The sequence below is a fragment of the Onychostruthus taczanowskii genome, unplaced genomic scaffold (assembly GCF_017590055.1).
Source record: "Onychostruthus taczanowskii isolate IOZ18803 unplaced genomic scaffold, ASM1759005v1 scaffold6, whole genome shotgun sequence".
Classification (NCBI taxonomy): domain Eukaryota; kingdom Metazoa; phylum Chordata; class Aves; order Passeriformes; family Passeridae; genus Onychostruthus; species Onychostruthus taczanowskii.
The window spans coordinates 15,447,409-15,469,227 of record NW_024503679.1 but is presented as its reverse complement, the minus strand read 5'-3'; the positions used below and the strand labels follow the sequence as shown (position 1 = coordinate 15,469,227).

The window sequence follows — 21,819 nt, the reverse complement described above, 5'->3', positions numbered from 1 at the left end:
TGGCTCTGGGTGAGGGGGAAGGAGTCAGAAATGCACGAGAAAAGATGAGGTGAGGGGAAGGTGTTGTTTTAATTTATCTCTTTTTTTTCTCTGTATACAAATTGTTTTAATTGGCAAATTAAATTTTCTCCAAGTCAAGTGTGTGTTGCCTGTAAGTGTTAAGTGATTCCCTCTCAGAGGGAAAGGTTAATGTTCCTTCTAGGCAACACAAACCACCATCAGCCTGAGGCTCCTTTGGCCTTCATTTAAGAAAATAAGCAAACAAAGCTTGAATAAACAAGCAAAGTGGAGCCTCTTGCACTCCCAGTGACTTTTTTTTTTTGGTTTAGTGTCCAGTTGCTGCTGCTTGAGCTCTTCTGATATCACTGGTGGATGGGAATAAAAGTGCAGTCAGAATTGTCCTTGGGATAGAGAGCACAAGAGAAAAGGAGGAAGGGCTGGCAGCTCTCAAGATGACATCCTGAACTGTCCAGCAGCTGGTGCTTGCTGGGCAGGTTTTGCCAGGGCAAACAGCCTTTGAAAGTCAGTGGTGTTTGGATTTGTCTGTGCTGGCTCTGGAGGCAGCTTGGCTGCTCTGATGGGAAGCCAAGCACCAGCACCCAGCAGGCTCAGTGATAAAGACCTGTTTGCTGGAATTATTCTCATTTCATGAGTGGGAACTGCATGGGATGGCCAGAGCTAGTGGAGAGCTGGGAAACCATCCATCCATCCATCCATCCATCCATCCATCCATCCATCCATCCATCCCAGGGAAGTGTTTGTCAGCCTCTGTAGTGCAGAGCAGGGGTTGACCCTCCCAGCTGAATGTCCAGGTCTGCACTTACACAGGGTTCATCTGCCAGAGCCCTTCTCTGCAAATGTCAAGTTTATCCCCCCCAGGTCTGTAGAAAGAGGCCTGAACTGCTCTCCCAACACATCCCCAGGCCAAGCAAATAGTGCCAGCCCTTGTGTGCACTTGTGCACCAGCCCCAGGGAAGAGAAATGGCTCATTGTGCTCAGCTGAAGGTCACTGGGTCAAACACTGAATGGCCCTGTCCTGCAATCTGTGCCTAAATTGTAGGAAACATTTATGTGTGTGCTTAAATCCAACCCCAAACACTGGAGAGCTTCTTCCACCGAGCACATTCCTGAGCATTTGCACAAATAGGAAAAATACCAAGTGTTGAAAACAAGATGTGCAAGATGTGCTCGTGTCTCGGGTTTGCTGTAGGAAGTTCCTGAGCCTGGGTGATGCTTGTAGCCAAAAGAGCTGTGAGGAAGGAATATTGCTTACCTGGGGCCAAACCTGCCTCCCATTTTTCAGGAGTCTCTTTTCCCTGGTCTTGGTTTTGGTTTTTTGACGAAGTAGGGGATACAATATTCACCCAAGGCCTTTTATGTGGCATTTTACACCTTTTGAAATAAACCCTTCCCTCACCTTTTTTGATACTGTCTCGTTAAAACATTTGTACACTGAAAAACGGGTGGAATAAAATTCTGGGATCAATTAAGATCTTATATTCTAACCTATAAAAATGAGGTGAAGTATCTGAGCAGGAATGCAAAATCTGGAGAAAGTAGTAAGGTAGTTTCCGGTGCTATTTTTGTATTTCCTGAGGCTTGTGTCATTATGTGCTGCCTTATTACTATTCTCTTATATAAGATATGAAAATAACAGAGGGAAATTGCTTTTCCATTCTATTTCCTGAAGTCTAAAACACACCATTATTTCATCTTGCATTCAGATATCTCTGATATTTAAATGCTGAAGATCCATGTTAGTTGAATGCTTCATAACGTATGTCCATGTTCATGAGACTTTTTCTTTAGAGTTCCTTTGGAATATTTTTCTCCTTTTCACAGTAACTCTTAAAAATACTTTATTTTATTGAGTGTAGTAACACAATCCATTTTATGTCAATTTTTAAAAGGAGAAATGTCTAACTTTAGTCACAATTAGTTTCTTCTACTATTACCAGGTCTTGATAATTCTGCTAATAAGCTGTGGATGTTTTCTTTGCTTTTTGACAGGTGTACAACATGTTCCAGCATCAAAGCCTGGGAATTAAAGTCAACATTCGAGTGACCAAACTAGTCCTGCTTCACAGCCGCCCTGTGAGTTCCAACCCCTTTCTCCCCTGCTCCTGGCACTGCTCTGTGGTGTCCCACAGGGTGGGAGGGGGATGTGGGGCCTCAGCATCACAAACTGTGAGGAGTTGCCTGTTCCACTTCACCAGGCAGTGTTAAAGGTGTGAAGTACAGGGGCTGTGGGAGTGAAAGGAGCCAGAATCCTTTTATTTATCCTTCCTGGTAAAGCTGTCTGCTTGTAGCTGCAAACCAGTCTGGAGTTAGTTGTTACAGAGAAGTCTGATGCTTTATCTAAAGACTGGGGCTGATGTTTTTCCTTTTTTACATTTTTTTTTTTTTTTTTTTTTTCCCCAAAGGCAAAGTTGTCCATTGGGCATCATGGAGAGAGATCTCTGGAGAGCTTCTGTCAGTGGCAAAATGAAGAATATGGTGGGGCAAAATACCTTGGTAACAACCAGGTTCCTGGTGCCAGGGATGACACCCCTCCTGTGGATGCTGCTGTTTTTGTGACCAGGTATGGGAAGGTCTGGTTTGTCATTTTGCTTCAACCAGTAGTGCCCTTTGTCAGTGATGGGGTTATCTGGTCTAGCAGAAATCTAAGAAAAAGATGATACATTTGCTGCTCAGATGGCTCAGGTGGAAGTGCTCTGTCTTGTTTTTGTGAATTCTTAAAAAGTTGTACAAAAGCATCTCTCCTCTTGAGGCAAGGTGTCACAGTCAGGATCAGGATGTGGCTGTAACACAGGGGTGGTTTTTTCTCACACCTGCTGGTGGGAGTTGAAAAAGCAGGGGAGGTTTTGGAGCCCTCCTTCCTCGGAGAAGGAAGGTGTGGAACTGAGAACACAGCTGAGCTCAGGTGCTCTGTGTGCAGTTAGGGGTGAATCAGCTGAGCAGACAGTGAGTGTCAGCAGTGGGGAGGGAGGTATCTCCTGAAGAAAGAGGGAGAGAAATACCATAAACTGAATTAATTTTCTCTCTCTTTGCCTGAGGAAATAACCACTTTAACAACGCTCCTCTATCACAACTGAGATGGAGGAGGGATGTCATTCCTGATTGGTTTGTGTTTTTGAAAGTCATACATTTATTTCAGATGACAAATGATCTTTACTTCTCTCTCTTTGCCTGAGGAAATAACCACTTTAACAACGCTCCTCTATCACAACTGAGATGGAGGAGGGATGTCATTCCTGATTGGTTTGTGTATTTGAAAGCTCATACATTTATTTTAGATGACAAATGATCTTTATAGAAATATTTGATCAAAATGATTTGCCCCCTGTAATTCTGATCTTACTGATGTGTCAAACACATCAGATAAAGCAAGAAAAAGGTTGTTGTAGGGACGACAGTCTTTTTTCCTCTAACTATCTGAGCTTGACCTCACAATACAGTGCAAGTCCCATGTTCCCCACAGTTACCACAAATCCTGAACAGAAAATTCATGGTGTTTTAAATTTTTTGCATCCTTTAAGATGTAAAAATACTCATTTTTACAGAAGTGATCTCTGAATATTGAAAGTGGGCACAAAATTATGGTGTAATGTGGATGCCCATTGTGCTAGAAAAATACTACTTCCTACCCTCTTGTCCCCCAGTTTGAGACAGGAAATGTCTGTATTGCAGTTCAATATTATCCACCTCTTTCACTTATTTTCTCTGCCAACAATTTAAGTAGAAATACATGTTTTTGCATAAGCTGCCATCCTGATTGCAATAATCTCTAGTGTTAGATTTGTGTTAACAGCCCCACTGCAAGCTGTCCATGGGATTCTGGTGAGTGTTCAGTGAAAGAGCTGGTGAGCAGGGCACGAGGCCAGCAAAGTTCCTGAGAAATCTCCTCCACAGACGTGTGTGCAGCTCCCCCAAACCCTGCTCCCTCCTCTGTATTCACTGCAGGCCACCAGGCACTTGTGCAGATATTTGACAGTTTAGACAGGGGGAATAGTTCCTTTGAAGTCAACGGGCTGCACATCCTGGTTGTAGTTAAGCATGTGCTCCACTGGATCAGGGCCTAAATAAATAACTAACATTTTTGTTAAACTCATCTGAGTATCCACTTGTCCTGCATGACAAGTGAGGCAGAGGGAATCTCTTCTGATGGGCTCTGAGCACAGGGTGGGAGGAATGAGCAGAGCATTTCATCTCTGCTGCTCTCAAAACTGAATGCATAATGTCAGGCTAAATGAGCTGGACTCAGGCTTCTGAGGAAGAGCTGTAGAAAAATTTGTAGGAGGAATTGTTCAATGGATTTGCAGGGTTTTGCAGTGGGAATAGTTGGAAAAGTACAGGTTTGGTTGGGTTAGAAACCAGATTGAGCTTTGGTGAGAAGGTTAAGGCCAGGGAGCACATGGCTGTGCACAGGAGCAGCATTTTTGCTGCTGGAGAGTCCAGCAGTGTGCACTTGGAGTCTTTCCTTCCTTCTTGCTGTGTCCTGTCATCCTTAACCCATCCTGCTTCTGCTGCATGGAGGATGCTGCAATGTTTGAAGGACTTCTGAGCCAGCAGCCCCATTCCTGTGTTAGGGAAATGAATTTTACTCCTCTGGGCTTTGGAAATGTGTGTGTGTGTGTCCCTGGACCCTCCCCAGACTGTGCAGATGGACCAGTGGTAGAGGATGTGGGAGCAGCAGCATGTCCAGCACAAGCAATTGCGTCAGGAAAAGCAGAAGCTGAATTTTCAGCAGCTGCAGCTGCTTTAAGGACTAGAAACAGATTCTTTGGGGTCAAGCTCTGAAGAAATCCCTCTGGTTCCAATCTGGCTGGGTTCATTTGAAACACCAAGGCACGCTTGCCTTTTGAAACTTCACCTCTAAGTGATGTTTCCCATACCCTGGTTTGTATGCAAAAGTAGATTACTTAAGTGGCAAATAACCCTCTTGTGGGATTTTAATGGTATCCACCTGAGTTCCAGGTAAGGGACACACTGTGCCTGTGAAATAAGATGCATTGTTCAGCTCAGTAAATAAGTGAGATAGTGGGAATAATCTGCCACAGCTCTGAAGGTCTGATTATAGTGTTGTGGTCTCTGTAATAATCAGACTTTCCTCATTCAGATTCTGGTTTTGAACTTGCAGAAATTCAAGTGTCTGGCATCTTTGGATAGTGTACTTCATATTTTAACAGGCAGCTGTCAGAATAACTTCTGTCTGCAGAATCTGTATTTTAGTGATTTTAGAAGCATGTCTCATTTGAAACACATTCCCTCTCTTGATCCCTCTGTCTTTTGCATTCCCTAGGAAATCTTCAAGGCACACTGATGTTATCCCAGCTCCTGGCTGGAGGTGTTTGGGTCACCTATTAAACTGTGCTGTGATGTGATGTGATAGCAGAGCAAAGAGTGTCCCAACATTGACAGGAACAGGATTCAGAGCTGTCTTTAAGCAAAGACTTGTTTTTTCCTGACACAGTGGTGTAGTTGTTCCATTTGCAGCCTGATCCTCCCTTGCACACTTCTCCAGCTCTTTGCCTTCCCATTAAATGGGCAAATGGAGGAATTCACTGTGCCTGGAGGAAACTGGGCACATAGTGCTGCTGAATGTACCTATGGATGTGGAAAGTTTATTTTGGCAGGTTCTGGATTGTACCAGTTTCCTGTGTCCTTTAGCTTTATGACCCTGCAGGGTTAGACTGGTCGAAAGATGTCCTTTGAAGGATGTTGGGAATGGCCACTTAACAGAATGCTTCTTATTCCTGTTGCACAGTTCAACTTCTGTCCTTCTTTCCCACAGGAAGGACTTGAATTGCAGAGTTCAGCTTAGCACAGTTAGGTATTTTTTTCCAGTTGGTGGGAGCCAGATGGAAGAGTGACTGTAGGAGGAGTTCTGAGCTCTTCTAGCTATTTTTATTGAACAAAACAACTAACTTGCTGTCATTTTTTGAGAATTGTCGTACTCTGCTAATGGAAACCTCTGCTGGGTGCCACACATGATAATGACTGAGAATTTCACAGGACACAGGATGAGAACTTGTGTCCTGCTTGATTCAGTCAATGGCTAAAAGTGAAGAGTAAAACTGGTTCACAGCTAGAGCTGTGATTTCAGTGTATTATCCAAGACCCCGTGTGACAAGGTCAGATGTTGGACTTGAACTGCAGCTCCTGCAGTAAGAGTTTTATTTCAACACTTTTATTTCAACACAGCTCTGTAAAATATTCTGCTAACAGGACTGTGTCTCTGTGGTAAGAGACCTTTGCACATGCAATAAATATTAAAATACCTTTCCTGAATTGTTGAGTATCATTATAGTATCAGTCATGTCAAGCTCTCACTTAAAAATTACCCATGCAGTTGAGCTCAAAAATGTGCCAGAGAGACCTGGCATCACCCGTGATTGAAACCTTTTTAAAAGCAGATCAGAGTCAGGTGCCAGAATGGAACCATTAAAATCACTGGTGTGACTGAGCCACAGGTGAGACAGATCATTCTTGACACCTTTCCATGCTGTGCTTTCCCTCTGGCTGCCAGGGAAGGACTGTAGGAGTTTCAGCAATGGACTTTGTGATGAGGTGTGTCCTTCTGAGACCCACCAAGCTGGTTTGTGACTAAAGGTCTGGATGTGCTTTTCTGTTTGGCCACAGAGTTTTGGGATAAAATGTTTGCAATGGTCCAGATGGTTTAAATCCTGACATTTTTGTACATATATTTGAACAGAAGATGGAGTCTCTTGGTCTTGTGTTTATGACAGTTTTACGGATGGGCTGAGCAGGTTTTGTACTTGAATTGCCAGCGATGTTCAGTTCTGCTGCTGCTGTGCTTCAAGCCCTTCCCTGACCAAACAGCATCACAGCACTCTCTTCACACACAATGGTTGTTCCACCTCTGTGGGAGAGTCTACAAGTTGTGCTGGGTCATTTACTGACCCCTTGTTTAATAGCATGGTGGTAATTCCTCTGTGGAGCTGCCAGAAAGTGCCAGACACCTTTTGGTGTGGGCCAGCGCGAGGAGCAGAAATTCTGTGCATTATTTGCAGGGCTGGACAGGCTCTGGAGAGAGAGAAAGGCTTTTCTAGCTGTGGCCTCCTGCCATCCACTAATAGTTCAGCTATCTGTTGTCACAAGAAAAGCATCTGTTTGATTTAGCAGTTTATATAACATAATAAGTCCTTAAATAAACCTCTGTCAAGCTGGCTCTGGGAAGCCGAGCAGGCGCGCTGGTGCCAGCTCCGTCAGGAGACTGTCATTAGTCTTCCTTGGGAAGGCTGGAATGCCAAGGTGTTGAGACACAGGCTGCAGTGAAAAATGAAAGCTGGGGCTGGTGTGTGGTCGTAGCTTCCGATTTTTGGTTGGTTCCTGTCTGATTTTTTTAACACTTTGATGGTTGTTATGGTTTTTCTGCACTGAAGCGTGGTTGGTTTTCAATGTGTGCTGAACAAGAGCTGGGAATGGCTGTTTGTGCTCTCCTTCCAAGCCCCTGACAGCTTGATTTGTGGCTTTCAAAGGAGTTTGGTGTGGAGGGTCTGGATTCATCAGCCACAGTCCTGAGCCTTAAATCCCTTTTCCTATAAACCCTAGTTTCATAACTTTCTTCAAGAAAAGAGCACTTTTAATATTTATCTATTTTTTTATTTCTTTTAATTTTCTTTTTTTTTTTTTCTAAGTATTTATCTTTCTCAAAGTATTTTTGATCTTCCTCCTGCCAAACTCTTAAACTCCAAACCCCAAGGAGACTCAGGCATTTCAAATGGCACACTCCAAATGTACCAATAGGATTCTCTTGCCTCCTCCCGGGCTGAGGAAAGCCAAGGTGACAGACACTACAGTTCCTCAGCTTTCCTTGGGTTAAGGAACTTCTGAAATGTTTTAGCACATGTGATGTTTCTCTGCAGCCCCTCTTCGTTGTGGATTTGCACTGCAAAACAGCCCTGGTGAAGAGAGCTCCTAAAAGTTTAGGTCTAAGTGCTTCTTGAAATGTATTCAAGTTGTTAATTTAGTCATAAAATATTTTTCACACAAACACACTTGTTTTTCTGTCATGAGGAATCTCATGTACAAAATCTTCTCACATGAAGTGTTAGTGCTTTGGTGGTGAGCTTCAAGGCTTTTATTCTGTTTAATACAGCTCCATGGATCCCTGCCTGATTTGTGGCTGCCACTAGCATCTGTAGTATCTTCTCCTGCCCTGGTGAGATGTGGGGAACCAAATGGAGTCTCTTGAACCTCTCTGTGTTGGATTCAAACCATAACATGGCAAATCTGAGTGTAATAAGTTTAGCTGAAGCCAATTTACCCCTTTACCAGGCAAATCCTGAAATTCTTTCTTCTTCCTTGTCAACATCTGTCTTTCTCTGTTTAGTCCTGCTTTTTCATGTTCTTCTCTATTCTAGTGAAGAATTGAGAATTTCTGGGTGCATATTATTAGTTCTGTGCCTTCACACATCTCCTGCTCCCACTGTCTTTTAGGGTGCATCACAGGGTGTCTGCTCCTTATTGTTACAATTCTCTTGTGGAAAGAGCTTCAGTTTTAATCCAGCTTTGGAGTAAGTGTGACATCACTGAGGCAGGGCTCTTTTAGGTGCTGACTCTTAAGTCTGATAATTGGACTGTGGTATGTGGGGCTGATTCACATCAAGGCCTGTAATCTCAGTAGCAATCAGGGCTGCTATCTGTGCTGTCATCGTGTAGACTGCACAGCAGCCTTACAAAATCCCCAGACCTCAACACCCATGATACGTGAGTCATGCACCGCTGCTTCTTCCTGGGCTGGAGGCACAGGATACATTTCACTTCTGTTCTGTTTTTCTTTCTAGGACAGATTTCTGCGTGCACAAAGACGAGCCTTGTGACACTGTGGGTAAGTGCAAGAGGCAGGGGAGGGTATTTTGATAGGCACCTCTGTGCTGAGAGAGTGTTCTGGGCAATCTCTCGCTCCTTGGTTTGCTGTAATGTTGGTTTTGCTGTTCTGTGTACCTCTGTGATGCAGATATGGATTAGCTGAGCAGGGTATGAGCTATAAATAAGCCATTAAATTTTAACCCCTTCTAAGCCCTGGAAGTCTCTGAGTTCAGGAGTTATTCTTGAGTATTTCTGCTTCTTTGGAGTGGATGCAGAAGAAACTGCCTCTTGGTGTGTCCGTATAATGTTCCTTTCAGTTCTCTCTCACCTCAAACAAGAATTTGCTAACTAAGGAGTGTATTTCCCATTGTAAGAACCTGTGTGACATTCCCAGATCAAGCTGGCACTCAGACACTGGAGAAGAATACCTCATTGTGGGAAAGCCAAGTTAAATCTTCTTTTCAGCCTCCTGCTCCTCCTACTTCCTAACTGCCTTTACTCGTATCCAAAGCCTGCATACACAGGGTCCTTACATCCCACTCATTAAATACTTTGTTTATTTATTTCACTCAGGTAGCAGTAACCTTCACAGTGTCCTTCTGTTTTGTTTTTTTTAATCCCCACAGTGGCAGCAGTGTTTGGAGGCACAGCTCAACATCCTTTCTGTGATGATGGCATGAATTTTTTTAGACTCGCCTCAAAGTCAGGTGGCCCCTCATCCTCCATTCTGTGTAAACTTGGGATGGATCCTAATTTTCAGCTGTTCTTACACTCCAGTGTTCAGGGAGACACTTGCAGGGGGTTATGGACAGTGGGTGATGCAGAGCAGGGAGGGAAGTGCCTTCAGCAGGAGCCCTGTGGAAGGCTCATCTTGGAATGCAGCTCCTTCCCTGCCTGGTGTGGGGATCAGGTGAAAGGAGGAAATACAGAGCTGGAGGATACATACCCATGAACAAGGACTGGCCTCTGTGTCCGTGGTTTTTCCATTTAGAATCCCTCACAATGTGTTTATTCTGTGTCCAATGGAAAACACAGTTCCACCAAGGAAGGTTTTTACACCGTGTGCCTGCACCTGGAGGTGGCTGTGGTAAGATACAATAAAGAAGTTAAAAAAAAAAAAAAGAGAGAGAAGCTGATGGAATACACATGCTGACTAAAGTCAGAGCTCTTTCCATATTTAAAGAGAGTATTGTTGAAGATCTCCATTCAGGGAATTATATTACCAGAGACAGCATGACTAAGGAAATCTTTTTATGACTTCTTTTCTGTTCTTACAATACCCAAGTTATTTCTTGTGCTGCAACTTACTGCAAACTATGGCTGCAGTGGAGAAAGTTGATGATCACAGCAATGAAGATTAAACTCACTTGTTACTCTTTCCAGCACAGTTTTCCAAGATATTTAGAAAGTGAATATTCCTGGGACAAAACTAGTCTGGCCTCTTTGCTCACTTCAGTCTTGCTTTTCCTACCTTCTCCTCTGGCAGTTTGATTATGTGGCAACAAAGCACTTATATCTTCACTTATGTATTTTCTATGCCCCATTTGGCCTTGTTGTGCCATTTGCATTTTTTCATGGCAGAGGAAGAATAAATTAATGAATGTTCTTTTGTGACACGCAGCTGGTTTCAGAAAGTGATTAATGTTGGTAGTACTAAATTTTAACCATGCAAAAGATTCTCTGGTTTTCCTCCTTTGTCAGAATTGGGAAAAGCAGGTGTCAGTTGTAGATAAACGGGTTTTTAATAGCCAGACTTCCATGCCATGTGCACACACCTGGGTGATAGGAGCAGCAGTGTAGGATGGCTTTGACTTGGGCTTAATATGAATGCAAGAATTGAGACAGGTGGATGCCCATTGATCCTCCATGCTGGCTTAGGAAGGTTTATCTTGGTGTTTCAACCATCTCTGCTGTTGCCAGATTCCTGTTTCTCACTCCAGCTCCCAGATATTCCTCTCCAAATCAGCAGGACTGAGTGGGAGCGATGTGGAGTGAAGAGTCCAGGGAGTGACATCGCGTTTGGTCTTAATGGATTTGCTGAGGTTGCTGCACTCCCCAAAGTTCTCTACAACAGCAGCTTGCTTTCATTTCTTGCTTTACACTGAACAGATGAAGAACATGGTCTCAGCAGGTGCCTGTGTTTTTACACCTGCTAGTGGCTGAGGTTGGCCCTTGCAATGCCACTGCTGCCATCCTGTAAATGCAGCGAGCGCTCCTAAAGCAGGAGGCTGTGGCTGCTGCTCTATATAAGGCAGAGAATCTGGACTCTTAAACTCCTGATTTCTATTCCCAGCTCTGGCGCTGACTCATTTTGGGACATTTGGCAAGTCACTTGCATTCTGAATGCTTCTGTCTACCTCTGTGAAGTGAGGATTTTGAGTGCAAAGCTACAGGAGATTGCATGGCTTAGGGAGGTCTCCTGTAAAGAGTGTGGGGTTCTTGCGGGTGTGGTGCAGTACAAGTCCAGAATCTAGTGTTGCTTAGTCATGTTCGACAGACTCTAAGAAATCTCTTGGATTATATGTCCTGAAATAAGAGGACTCAGAGTACTGTAGGTAATGCTATTTTCAGTGACAATGCCTTGATTTTCTTTACATTATGAGAAACAAGGAAGCAGAACTTACCCTGGCGGAAGCTTTGAGGCCCAGCTGTTGTTGGGAAGTGGGATTATGAAGTTTAACTGCCTCATAAGAGGTGTTCATTTGTGCTCTGAAAGATCCATATTGAAAAACCTGCCTGGAATCTTTGCCTGCCATGCAGACACAGCGAGAAAACAGCAGCAGGAGGTTTGTATTTGTGTTCTGGCAGGGGCCCCTCACTGAAACCAGTTGCTCTGGGGACTTGGTTCAAATTTTCTTGGCCCAGCTGCCAGGTTAGTATGGAGGGTTGCATAATGGCAGAAACAAGCTCAAAAATGGGGCAAATGTGTAGGTATGTCTTGGGGTGATACCCCACTGTCTGCACCATGGAACAGAACCACATTTGTGTAAGAAATAGTTAATGCTCATTGCCCTATTTGGTTGTGTAAGGTAGGCCTGGGAATGGATGGATTCCATTCCAGAGGAGGTGGGCAGAAGGAAAACAATATTCCTGTGTGGAAGAGTTGTGTTCCAACAGCCTCTGCTGTGGGATCTGCTCCTCAGTCTGAGCAGGAAGGTTCTCTTTGTGTGACACAGCTTTGTCACACACCAGTCAAAATTCCTGAGTCTGCTTTGGGCTCATCCCTCACCCAGAGCTGCTGTTTCCTGCAGAAAAATCTGTGTTCCAGCAGAGCTGCCTCCCAGCCAGCCAAATTGCGAGTTTAATGTCTTGCTATTAATATCAGGCTGCAGCTTGGAGCCTTGCACACTGTCAGAATCCAACCTTTCTGTGACATAAGCAGATTGAGAATGCCCCTTTCGTTCAATATTTCCACTGCCAGTGCCAAATAAGCAGCTTTACGGTTAGTTAGGAATGATCCTGCATATTTGAAGGCAAAGCTTGGCCTTCGTTCCTCAGTGTACATGTTACCCCAGATCCAAGCTGAAGCTTCCCTGTATTCAGCTAATAATAAAATTGGGGGCAGTGTGGAATTGGGAAATGGAAAATGAGAATGTGTCTTAAATATCCTTAAATTGCCCTGGTTAAAAATGACTTTACCTCTGCTGCAGTCACATGTGCTCCTCTGTGGCTTGATGTTGGGGAAAAGAAAGCAGAGTGAGTGTGTGTACTGCAGAGGGGCAGGCTGAGCTGGAGGAATAGCTGCCTGGAGAAAACCAAGCACAGAGTGGAGGTGATTGAGAAACAGTTTTCCAGACTCTTTCCACAAGTGAATCAGTGTTTGGAGAAAAGCATTCCCATCTCCTGGCAGTTTATCACAGTAAAGTGTTTCAAAATATGCCCAGGTTTGGCAAAAGAGGATCTGTGGTCTGTGTCTCCACGTAGGCTTTTTTACTCCATGTAAAACACCTGAATGAAGGAGTGCACATTTTTACCTTTTCCTTGGCCATTTGCCATCTCTGGCTGGCCTGTCCATGGCAGGAGACAATTCTGGTCATCCTGCCTGTACTGTTCATTTAAATCTTCCTCCCAGTGCCCTGCCAGTGTCACAACAGAGAATTCATCCCCAAGGAAAGGGGAAAGACTAGCTGGTTTGCTCTGAGTGGAAAAGGAATTCTCACATTAAAAACATTTTCCATAGTGGTTCATGTTGAATGTTTCTGTATATTCCAGGGCGGGTTTTTATTTGATGCCAGAATAAATAGAAATACCTGCTGCTTAAAACAATTCATTAGAGAAGCAGTGCCTGGCTTTAGCAAAAGCCTTGCTGGGACTGTCCTTCAGACCAAACCCAAACCCAGCTTAATCCATTAAAATGAGCACAATGGAGGTTAAAATGTCTCTTAAAGAAACAGCATTGAGTTGATTCGGTGTTTGGGAAAGAAAGGGACCTCACAGCACTGCAAATTTCTGTCACTGTGGCTCTGCAGGGCAGTGGAGTCAGGCTGCTGGCTCTAGGAAACCACAGGGAGCTGTGGTCCAGTGCAGTGGGAGAGTTTTTCCCTTGCCTTTTGGTTGCTAGGGAATAAATACTGGGCTGCACAACCCAGACAGTGCTGAACTGTGCTATTGGGCATATTCATCACTACCCACCCTACCCACCACAGCCTTCCAGTTTCTCTTCCCCAGCTAGCAATCCCTCCTCTTCCAAATTCCCACTAAAACTTCGTGTGCCAAGCAAGTGTAATATGAGATTGCATAAATCTCAACAGAGCCCTGGGATAAGCACAGCCACTCAGGTAATTGGGAATTCCTGCTGCTGTAACTCTTGCTCTGCCTCACTCAGTGTTCTGTCTGTGTTTTTCCTTTTCTTGTTTTGGGGACGTGGCTTCAGCCAGGTGGCCTCACTGTGCACTAAAGACCAGAGGAAAATCCTGCTTACACCAGCCTCAGAATTTTGGTGGTGGCTTCACTGGGGTCAGGATCCTGGTCCTGTTCTTAGATGTTGACTGAGACATGCAACCCTCCTGATATCATCTTACATTCTGCATTTATTGTTAGGAAAGTAGAGCATTTGAATTTTATTTGCCTTTGGGTTTGTTTTGCTGCTCAGTAGTCTTGTTTAGGTTTGTCTTTATTCATTCCATGTACTGAGGGCACTGGTGGATTCTTGATCTCCTTGGCTGAAAAAGGTACTGTCCTTATGTGGGAGCTCATGTTGTCCTGCTGCAAGGAGTTTTTGTAGAAAATATGATCACTCTTCTCTTTGGGAATTTATCAATCTTTGAGTGCTATTGACTCACAGTTATCTCAGCTTTTAAAATTTTCTGTTTCCTGTCTTGGGTGAAGGAAATAACTTGGGTAATTAAAACAAATACCAGTGTTTAGTGGGGAGAGGATTAGTTACAGGTTTTCTGTACATTTTTTCCCTCTTCCATGTATTTCCAGTTCCCAGCTCGGAGGTCTCGCAGACCCTCAGTTGCTCTCTTGATTAACTCCCTTCCCTTTCCTTTTCCCCCGTTTCTCTTTGGGGTTAGTTCAGAGCTCTTAGGAGCTCTTCTCAGTTTTGTTCCTTCGTGTTGCCTTTGTTCAGCTGGGCCTGGCCAGGCAGAGGCTGCTGTTCCCAGAGGCCCTGCAGGGTCTGGTTTCCATCACTCAGACCTTGGGACGTGCCCACCGAGGTCACGGAATTTCCCTACGTTTACTCCACTTCAGTCTTCATAAACCTGCAGCAGTTCCTCATTAGTTCTCCTCAATACATCATTCTCCTTTTGCAGCCCCAAAATGTGTTTCAGGCCCTTTTATTTTCCCATTATTTATCTGTCTGTCATGCTCACCCATCCCAGCAGATAAAACAGTGGCCTCATAGTGTGGTGTGTGTTTGAAGCTTATTCTCAGAGAGCTGGAACTAAACACTGTCAGCAGGGAGGAATAACACACTTCCTGCTCTGTACCTGGCCTTTCATGTCCTCCATCCAACTGCTATTGGTAATTAATGCTCATAGATGTTTAAGCTGGTTTCTGAAATATGTTCATAGTCGTTGTCAGATGTAGGGCAGCGTGTCCAAAATCTTCCCATCAACTTCCCCCCTGCTTTAGTTTGTTAGCTTGTCTCTGCTCATCCTAAATCTTGCTTTTCTTGTTGACTGGTCCTTCCTGACCTTCAGACTTTGAGAGCTTTTGTCTTTGTTGTGCCTCACCCCAAAGCTCGTGCTGGATGTTTAAGCTGATTTTAGCTTGAAAGCTTTGTCTTCTCCCTTGGTTTTATTAGTGGTTCATGGGGATGTGTTTTGATAAATGCAAGTGAGCAACTGTCTAAAATGCTGTGGAAAGGACCCATAGTGCTTTACCAGGCAACATATTATTGAGTAAATATTCTCCAGGCCATCACATCTCAGCATTATACAGGGTGGTGCTGATTACTCTTTGAATGAAATGCACCTTGGTAGAATTATCATAGAATTCTAGAATTATTTGGGACCATTAAAGCCCAGCTCATTCCAACCCTCTGCCATGAGACATTTTCCATTAGACCAGGTTGCTCCAGTCCCATCTAGCCTGAATTTCTTCAAAAAATTCAGTGGCTACCAGAACTATGGTCCTTTCCCCTCAGGAATCCAGGACTCCAGCCCAAATCCTAGCCTGGTGTCCCACTGATGTGTAACTAAGCTTCTGTCTGCTGCCTTTATTGAAAGGAGTAAGTCACGAGGGAAAATATTTGCCATGACTTTGTGGATATTTTTTCTGATACTCTGACTTTATTCTTTGATTTCAACTCCATCTCATAAATCACTTTATGTGCTAAATCATTGTGCAGCTTGACTGGTGCAGGTGCAAACACGTCCTGCATTCCACTCCAGGGCCATTTCTGTCTGTGTGAAATTATATAGACGTACACAAAGCACCTGGGAATTTTGGTCTCATAGCTTAAAGGGCAGATACCTGCATGTGATGTTCCTTTCCCCATCTCTTTACCCCTCACCTTTTTGCTATGTCTGGGGCTTTGACATGCAATCACTCTGGGGGAAAAGACTTGTTAGGACTGTTTGAACTAACAGTTCCCAGTGAATTTACAGGACAGTGTCCTTCAGAAGCAATTCAGTACATTTTCATACTGACATGGAGGAAAAAAACAATCAGAAGTGTAATATTTTAATATTTTAGTTTGTGTGACAGGCAGGTCTTAGGGTTTTGGTTCTCCTGAATATATTATGCTAGAACTTCTGAATTACAGTTTTATTTCCTAGACATCTTTGTGCCTCAATTGTTTTCTAAATTAGAGATGATTTGTGGGACACTGCTTGAGAACCAAGGTCTTGCTTACGGCTAAGCAGCATTTAATGATGATTTAAAGAAATCTCTGCTGTTTATCTCGGAAAGGGGTCATTGTGTTTGCAAACAGGGAAGCAGGAGCCTAAATAATGTCCAGCTAAACCCACTCTGCCAAACAACTGTCAGGAAAAGCTCTGGAACTGCTCCTGGCTACTGTGTGTGTGAGGCTGAGAAGCCTTTGAGGCAGACACGAGCAGAACAAGCTCATTATATTTGGTCTGTGGACAGACCATTTGTGTCTTTTGGGATTTGTAGTATTTCTGCTCTTGTCTCTTGCCTCATCCATGTAAATGGAGATTTGCCATGCTTGCTGCACTGCTTCACTCTGCAGCTCCATCACTTCCCCTTGCTGAGGGTTCGTTTCTCTGGAGGATTCTCACAAGAATGATGATAAAACAAATAAAATCATCAATTCTGCTTTCATAGCTCACCCTGCTTCTTACTTCCCCTTTTGTTAGAAAAGGTTGTGGAAAGATAAATAGTGTTTCTTTTCCACGGTGTCAGACCTGCTGTCAGTGCTCTATAAATAACCCCTCTGGGCTGGGAATGCCAACCCTAGGCTCTCTGCAGCAGAAAGCAGAATTTTCTGCTATGACACGCTTCAGGCCAGGTGGACAGGGGAAAATGAGACTCATAAAAACCATTTCTCCCTGGTTCTCATCCAAGAACACAGAATGATTTTGCACATCCCCATTTCCAGCCCGGCGCCGTACCCGTTAATTCCTGGTGCCTCCCTGACAGACCATGAAACAAGACATTCAGGGTTTTTTGCACTGTATTTTATTGGTAAAAAAAATGAATGTATTGAGAAGAGAAGGAAATGAATTTGTAAATAGGGCCTTTGCTCAGTAAAATCCAAAGCTCTGTACCAAAGAGATCAGAGCTGTGATCCCCAGGGTGCAAGGCTACCAGAGGCAGCTCCACTTCCTTGGGCACCAGCCAGTTCTTCAGGTCAGTGAAACAGTAGTTAAGTCCTTCAACAGGCCAGAGGTTTGTGTTCCTTCTTTCCACTGCCTGGGTCCTTATTTCCCCTGTGTTTACACATTCCTGGTCAGTTTGCTGCAGACTGCAGCACTTCCAGAAAGCTGACGCGTTTATAATCGAGAAACCTCAGAGGTTTTTCTTCTCCTGTCAGACATAGATGGCTTTTATCCAGTTGACTGCTTTACAGTGCCTTTATCCTTTGCTGGCTTGAAAACATTTCAGATAGTTCCTATTGTTTTATAGACCCTGTAGCTAGAAAACCAAGCTTGTGTAAAAACATCTGTACATAGCTGTGCAATAGGCTGCAGACATGCAGGGTAATAAGGCATGATTGCATTCATTGTAGCATTTGCTCCACTGGATAATCAAATAGAAGCATTCCAGTTGCACACAGGATATGTAAGAGTAAAGGAAGGAAATGAAGGACAGTTGCCTACTGTACTTTTACATTTCTTTTGTTTTGTAGCTGCCAAGGCAAAATGCAATTTTGAGTGAGTTTTAAATAACATAGAGATGAGATTTTACTGGTGATAACCAAGAAAACCACAGGGGGAAGTGTGCATAAAACCTTCCCTCCCCTTCCCCAAGAAGGGAGTTTGATCTGTGCTGATTTCTTTTTTTCATTTGAATTGTTTTTTTCCCAGCTTTGGTTAATCATCTGGTAACATGACCTGGTATTATACCTAACCCATTTTGCAGGATGTCTGGTCCTGGCAGGATTTTGCTACACCATGTGCACTGAGAAGACTGAAAGTCACTTTAAATCCTTGGAATGTTGTTGGGTTTTATTTAACAATTCTCCCACTGCCTCAGCACAAGCTCCAAGCTTTTCAGCTGGGATTATGCTCCACATAATGCAAATAGGAATTGGGTATCTAAGAGTACTTTGCAGCACTGAAAATGTTCCCTGTGTTTACCAGTGTGCTGAAAATTCAGTAGGGAGTGTGCTATAGCCAGCTGTGATCCACTACAAGCTCATTCCATGGCTGGAAATATTAATGGCAGGTGCTGTGGGGAAGGTGATGAAATTTTGAGCTGACCCAAGAATGCACAGACGCATTCTGGAAATAAATTACTGTCTCTAAATGCATGGCAGAATACTTTGAATTTTACACATACAGATTTGATCAGATATTCCTTGTAGAAAATACTGGGGTTTCTTTATCAAGTCCTTGCCAGTTTAGATAGGAAGGTGACTATAGATAGTGAAATTTTAGTCAAATTATCACTGATGTGTGTATATATATATATATGTGTGTGTGTGTGTTTGTGTATAAACTGTCTCTTGAACAGAAGTGGATTTCCTTGGAATTTCATTTGGACACAAAGGTTCTGCTATGTAGGTTTACTAATTTCAGGTTCAGAATCCTATAATCTGCAAGGGTTTTGCCTGGATTAGTTTTGACAAGTCTTTTTACCTTTTGGATCACCTGATAGAAATACATTGAACTTATCAGAATAATAATAGTAAAACCCATAGACTCAATCCATCAAATATCTTTCTCCTCCTGTATTCTTGCAGCATGATTTGTAGAATGTGAAGGATTTCTGTGTTTGCTTAGCTTGGAATTAGCCTTGTATTCCTGCTTTGGTTGGTGGTGATGAGCAGTCAGCAGCTTGAAGGCATTTGTTGGTTTTGTGAGGTTGTGTCATACATTTTTGTGGGGCTGTTTGCACTAAGGCTCTGCCTGGCCATAGCTGGGCTGCTGGGTACACATGAATGTTCTGCTGAGGATCTGCTTGTTGGTTTTGGTAATATCATCCATCAAGCTCCAGCATGTACAGCATTATTTGTGTTGTAGCAGACAAACAGTGTAAACACTGCCGTTATTTATAAGAAAACTGGCCAGTGAGTTAGGAAACTCTGTGTGGATGTTTTTATTTATTGAAAATTAGTCCATCAGTCTAATCAGATTTTGTTGTTCTTCAAATGACAGGAAAATAGGAGACTAAAGTTAGATTTCTATTTAAAATGTATATTTTATATTTCTCTTTAAGAAACCTGTATGCTCATGTTTCTTTTCTGTGCTCCAGTTTGTTTGCTTTTCTGGCTCTGTCAGTCAGAGAGCAAATGTTGTCTCCAGCTTGGTCTTGTCTGGGTCCAAGAGTGGATGAAATTCCTGCTATAGCTCTCTTGACCTGTGTCCTGGCTCCTGGGGAAATACTGGTGCTCCTTCTAATCCCTTTGATGACTCTTCCAAGTGTCTGTTCACTTCAGAGGGGCAGCATTGTTCACTGGAGCTGCTCTGCCCTGCCAGATGGTTTTCCCTGTGATTCCTGCCTGACCTGTACCACATTCAGCAGCATCTGAATAGAGGTGCTTTCCTGTGGGCATCCTGGGATCCTGCAACACAAAAGTGTTGCTCAGGGACTGCTGAAGTTCTAAACTTTGTGCTTTTCTTTCAGCAATGTCTGTTACCTCACCAGAATTCAATAATTGTTTCAGTTTCATGTTCCTCCTGATATCTGATTCCTTCTTTTGTGATAATCTCTGATTTCCCCAGACTTCTTTCTATGGGTTATCTGTCTCACTTGGATCTTCCCATTTCCCTTCTCCCTCTGGGGGGTCAAGTGAGGGGCAGAGGTTCCTGGCACAGCCCTCCCATGTTGGCATTCCCTGGGATGTCTCTTTGCATCTGATGAACTGGGAAGGGTGTGATTTGCTCCTGGCTCAGAGCAAAGGCCTGGATCCGGAGAGCATCTGGCCCTTTCCACGATGAAGAACCCCAGCTCTTGCCTGCTGTAAGCCAGGATTTTGTTCAAAATGGCTCAGAGCAAAGGCCTGGATCCGGAGAGCATCTGGCCCTTTCCACGATGAACCCCAGCTCTTGCCTGCTGTAGCCAGGATTTTGTTCAATGCACTGATGGGTTTGCAGAGGTGCAGGACCCATGCACTGGTGTCTGTGAGCCACAGCATGATCTGAACATGCTGTGAGGTAAATAAAGCTTCCTGGCTTTACACTTAAGAAGAAAGACAAAAGTCAACCTGCTGGGGGTGGAAACTGAGTAAAAGAAGCCAGGAAATTATTTAATGCACTTTTCCAAAGCTGGGGCTTATAATTTGTTGGTTCCAGTGAGACTGATCAAGCCTGTGCTGATTTTGATAGCTGGTCCTGTTAGAGAGGATGTTGTTCACATCCAGCTTGTTCTGTGGGGATGCCATGAAGCTGATTATGTTATCACTAATCAGGTGGCTTTTTGGGAAATGCTTCTCATTATATGGCAGCTGCCAGGAGGCCACTGCCACTGGGCTCCCAGGCAGGCTGGTTCAAAAATACCCAACCTGCGTAGCTGGGGAGTGCTGCTGTTCCTGCTGCAGATTCCCCCAGGAGTCCTGAGTGGGGTTGGACAGCTGAGGACACCCTGCAGACTGTGCTGCACACTCAGGACAGAATTCTCAGTCAGGGACACAGGGCTTTGGCTCAGAACTGGAGGTGTCACCCAGGCAGGTATTGAGGAGCTCCTGCATTTCCTGGGGGTGTTTTATTTAGAAACATGTGGGACTAGAAGAGGCACTTCTCTCCCTGTTGGAAGAGCTTCAGCACAAAGCCCTGGAGCAGTGACATGAACACAACGTGCATTAAAATGTCCTCTGGCTCCTGCAGGATCCTGTGACAATTTTCTTTTTTGCTGTCACTGTCAACTTCAGGGCTGTCACTTCTGAATTCAGTCCATAAAGGCCCCAGGACTGGGACTGTGCCTTGACTTGTGTCTGTGAGGCACCAGGGACTCTCTGGCTGCTGTCAGTCATTGCAAAGAGCTCAGTGGTATTCATCCAAATTTGTGTTTTCTTTCACTGGAGCTCAAGTTTGAACATGAGAGATTTCTTTTTATGAAGTGTGAGAAAAGCTCAGGCTGGTCTTTTTCAGAGTGAGAATTTCTCTGTAGCTGGTGACTTTAAAGGTGGCATTTCATCTTTGAGGAATCTAGAGAAAGGGGTACTTAAAAAACCAGATTCAGGACATATTAAAAATATCTCCAGCCATGTTACCTCTGAAATTAGCCATTACTTCTCTTCAATCAGGCTGATGCTGTGATATGTTTATGTCTGCATTCATGCCCTTCCTGGGGAGAGAGTGCCAGGATGGACAGCTCTGGTTGGGGACCCAGAGGAGAGCCCTTTGGGTTAGCAGTAACCCAGATATTTTAACCTGGTTTGGTGAGTTTGTCTGTGCCCTGTCTGTGCTTTGTGCTCATGTGTGTCTCCCCCAGTGATGGTTGTTCCCTAATATTTTTATAACCCATTAGCAAATTGGAATCGAACTTGAGGATATGGAGCTCAGAAATATTAGGCTTTCAGAAGTTTTCTGAAAATTAGGAAACTAAGCAGAGGAAGGAACCGTGCCCCTCTGATGCTGCCAGTGAGGGAAACATTTACATCAGGAGCCCCAAGTGGAAGTGGTAAACTCTAGGAAATCAAGCCATTAATTTTGCAATAAGTTTAGGGATTTTTTATCTATTCTCGCCTCCCTTTCCTCCTTGCTGTCATGCTGTGGCAGAACAAATGTGATGCCTGTTGGTGGTGTGTGAGGAGAGGAGAGAGCCATGGCACTGCCTGCTGCCATGGAAGGATCATTTTCACTCCCCACCCCTGGCAGCATCGGTATCAGCCAGGGTCCCCCCCAAATTCTGACCTAACAAAGTAACTCAACCCCATTGCCCTTATCAGGCACAGCCCTCAGGTTTGTC

At 44.0% G+C, this 21,819-nt stretch overlaps 1 protein-coding gene across 1 annotated transcript in view; it reads left to right on the top strand.

Moving 5' to 3' along the window:
* The window catches only part of ADAMTS17 (ADAM metallopeptidase with thrombospondin type 1 motif 17), a 154,653-nt gene that overhangs the window by 27,737 nt on the left and 105,097 nt on the right, over positions 1 to 21,819 (top strand). The window contains exons 5-7 of the mRNA XM_041418728.1: positions 2,011 to 2,094; positions 2,424 to 2,581; positions 8,811 to 8,854. Coding sequence (XP_041274662.1) covers positions 2,011 to 2,094; positions 2,424 to 2,581; positions 8,811 to 8,854 — 286 coding nt within the window. The remainder of the gene's footprint in view (positions 1 to 2,010; positions 2,095 to 2,423; positions 2,582 to 8,810; positions 8,855 to 21,819) is intronic.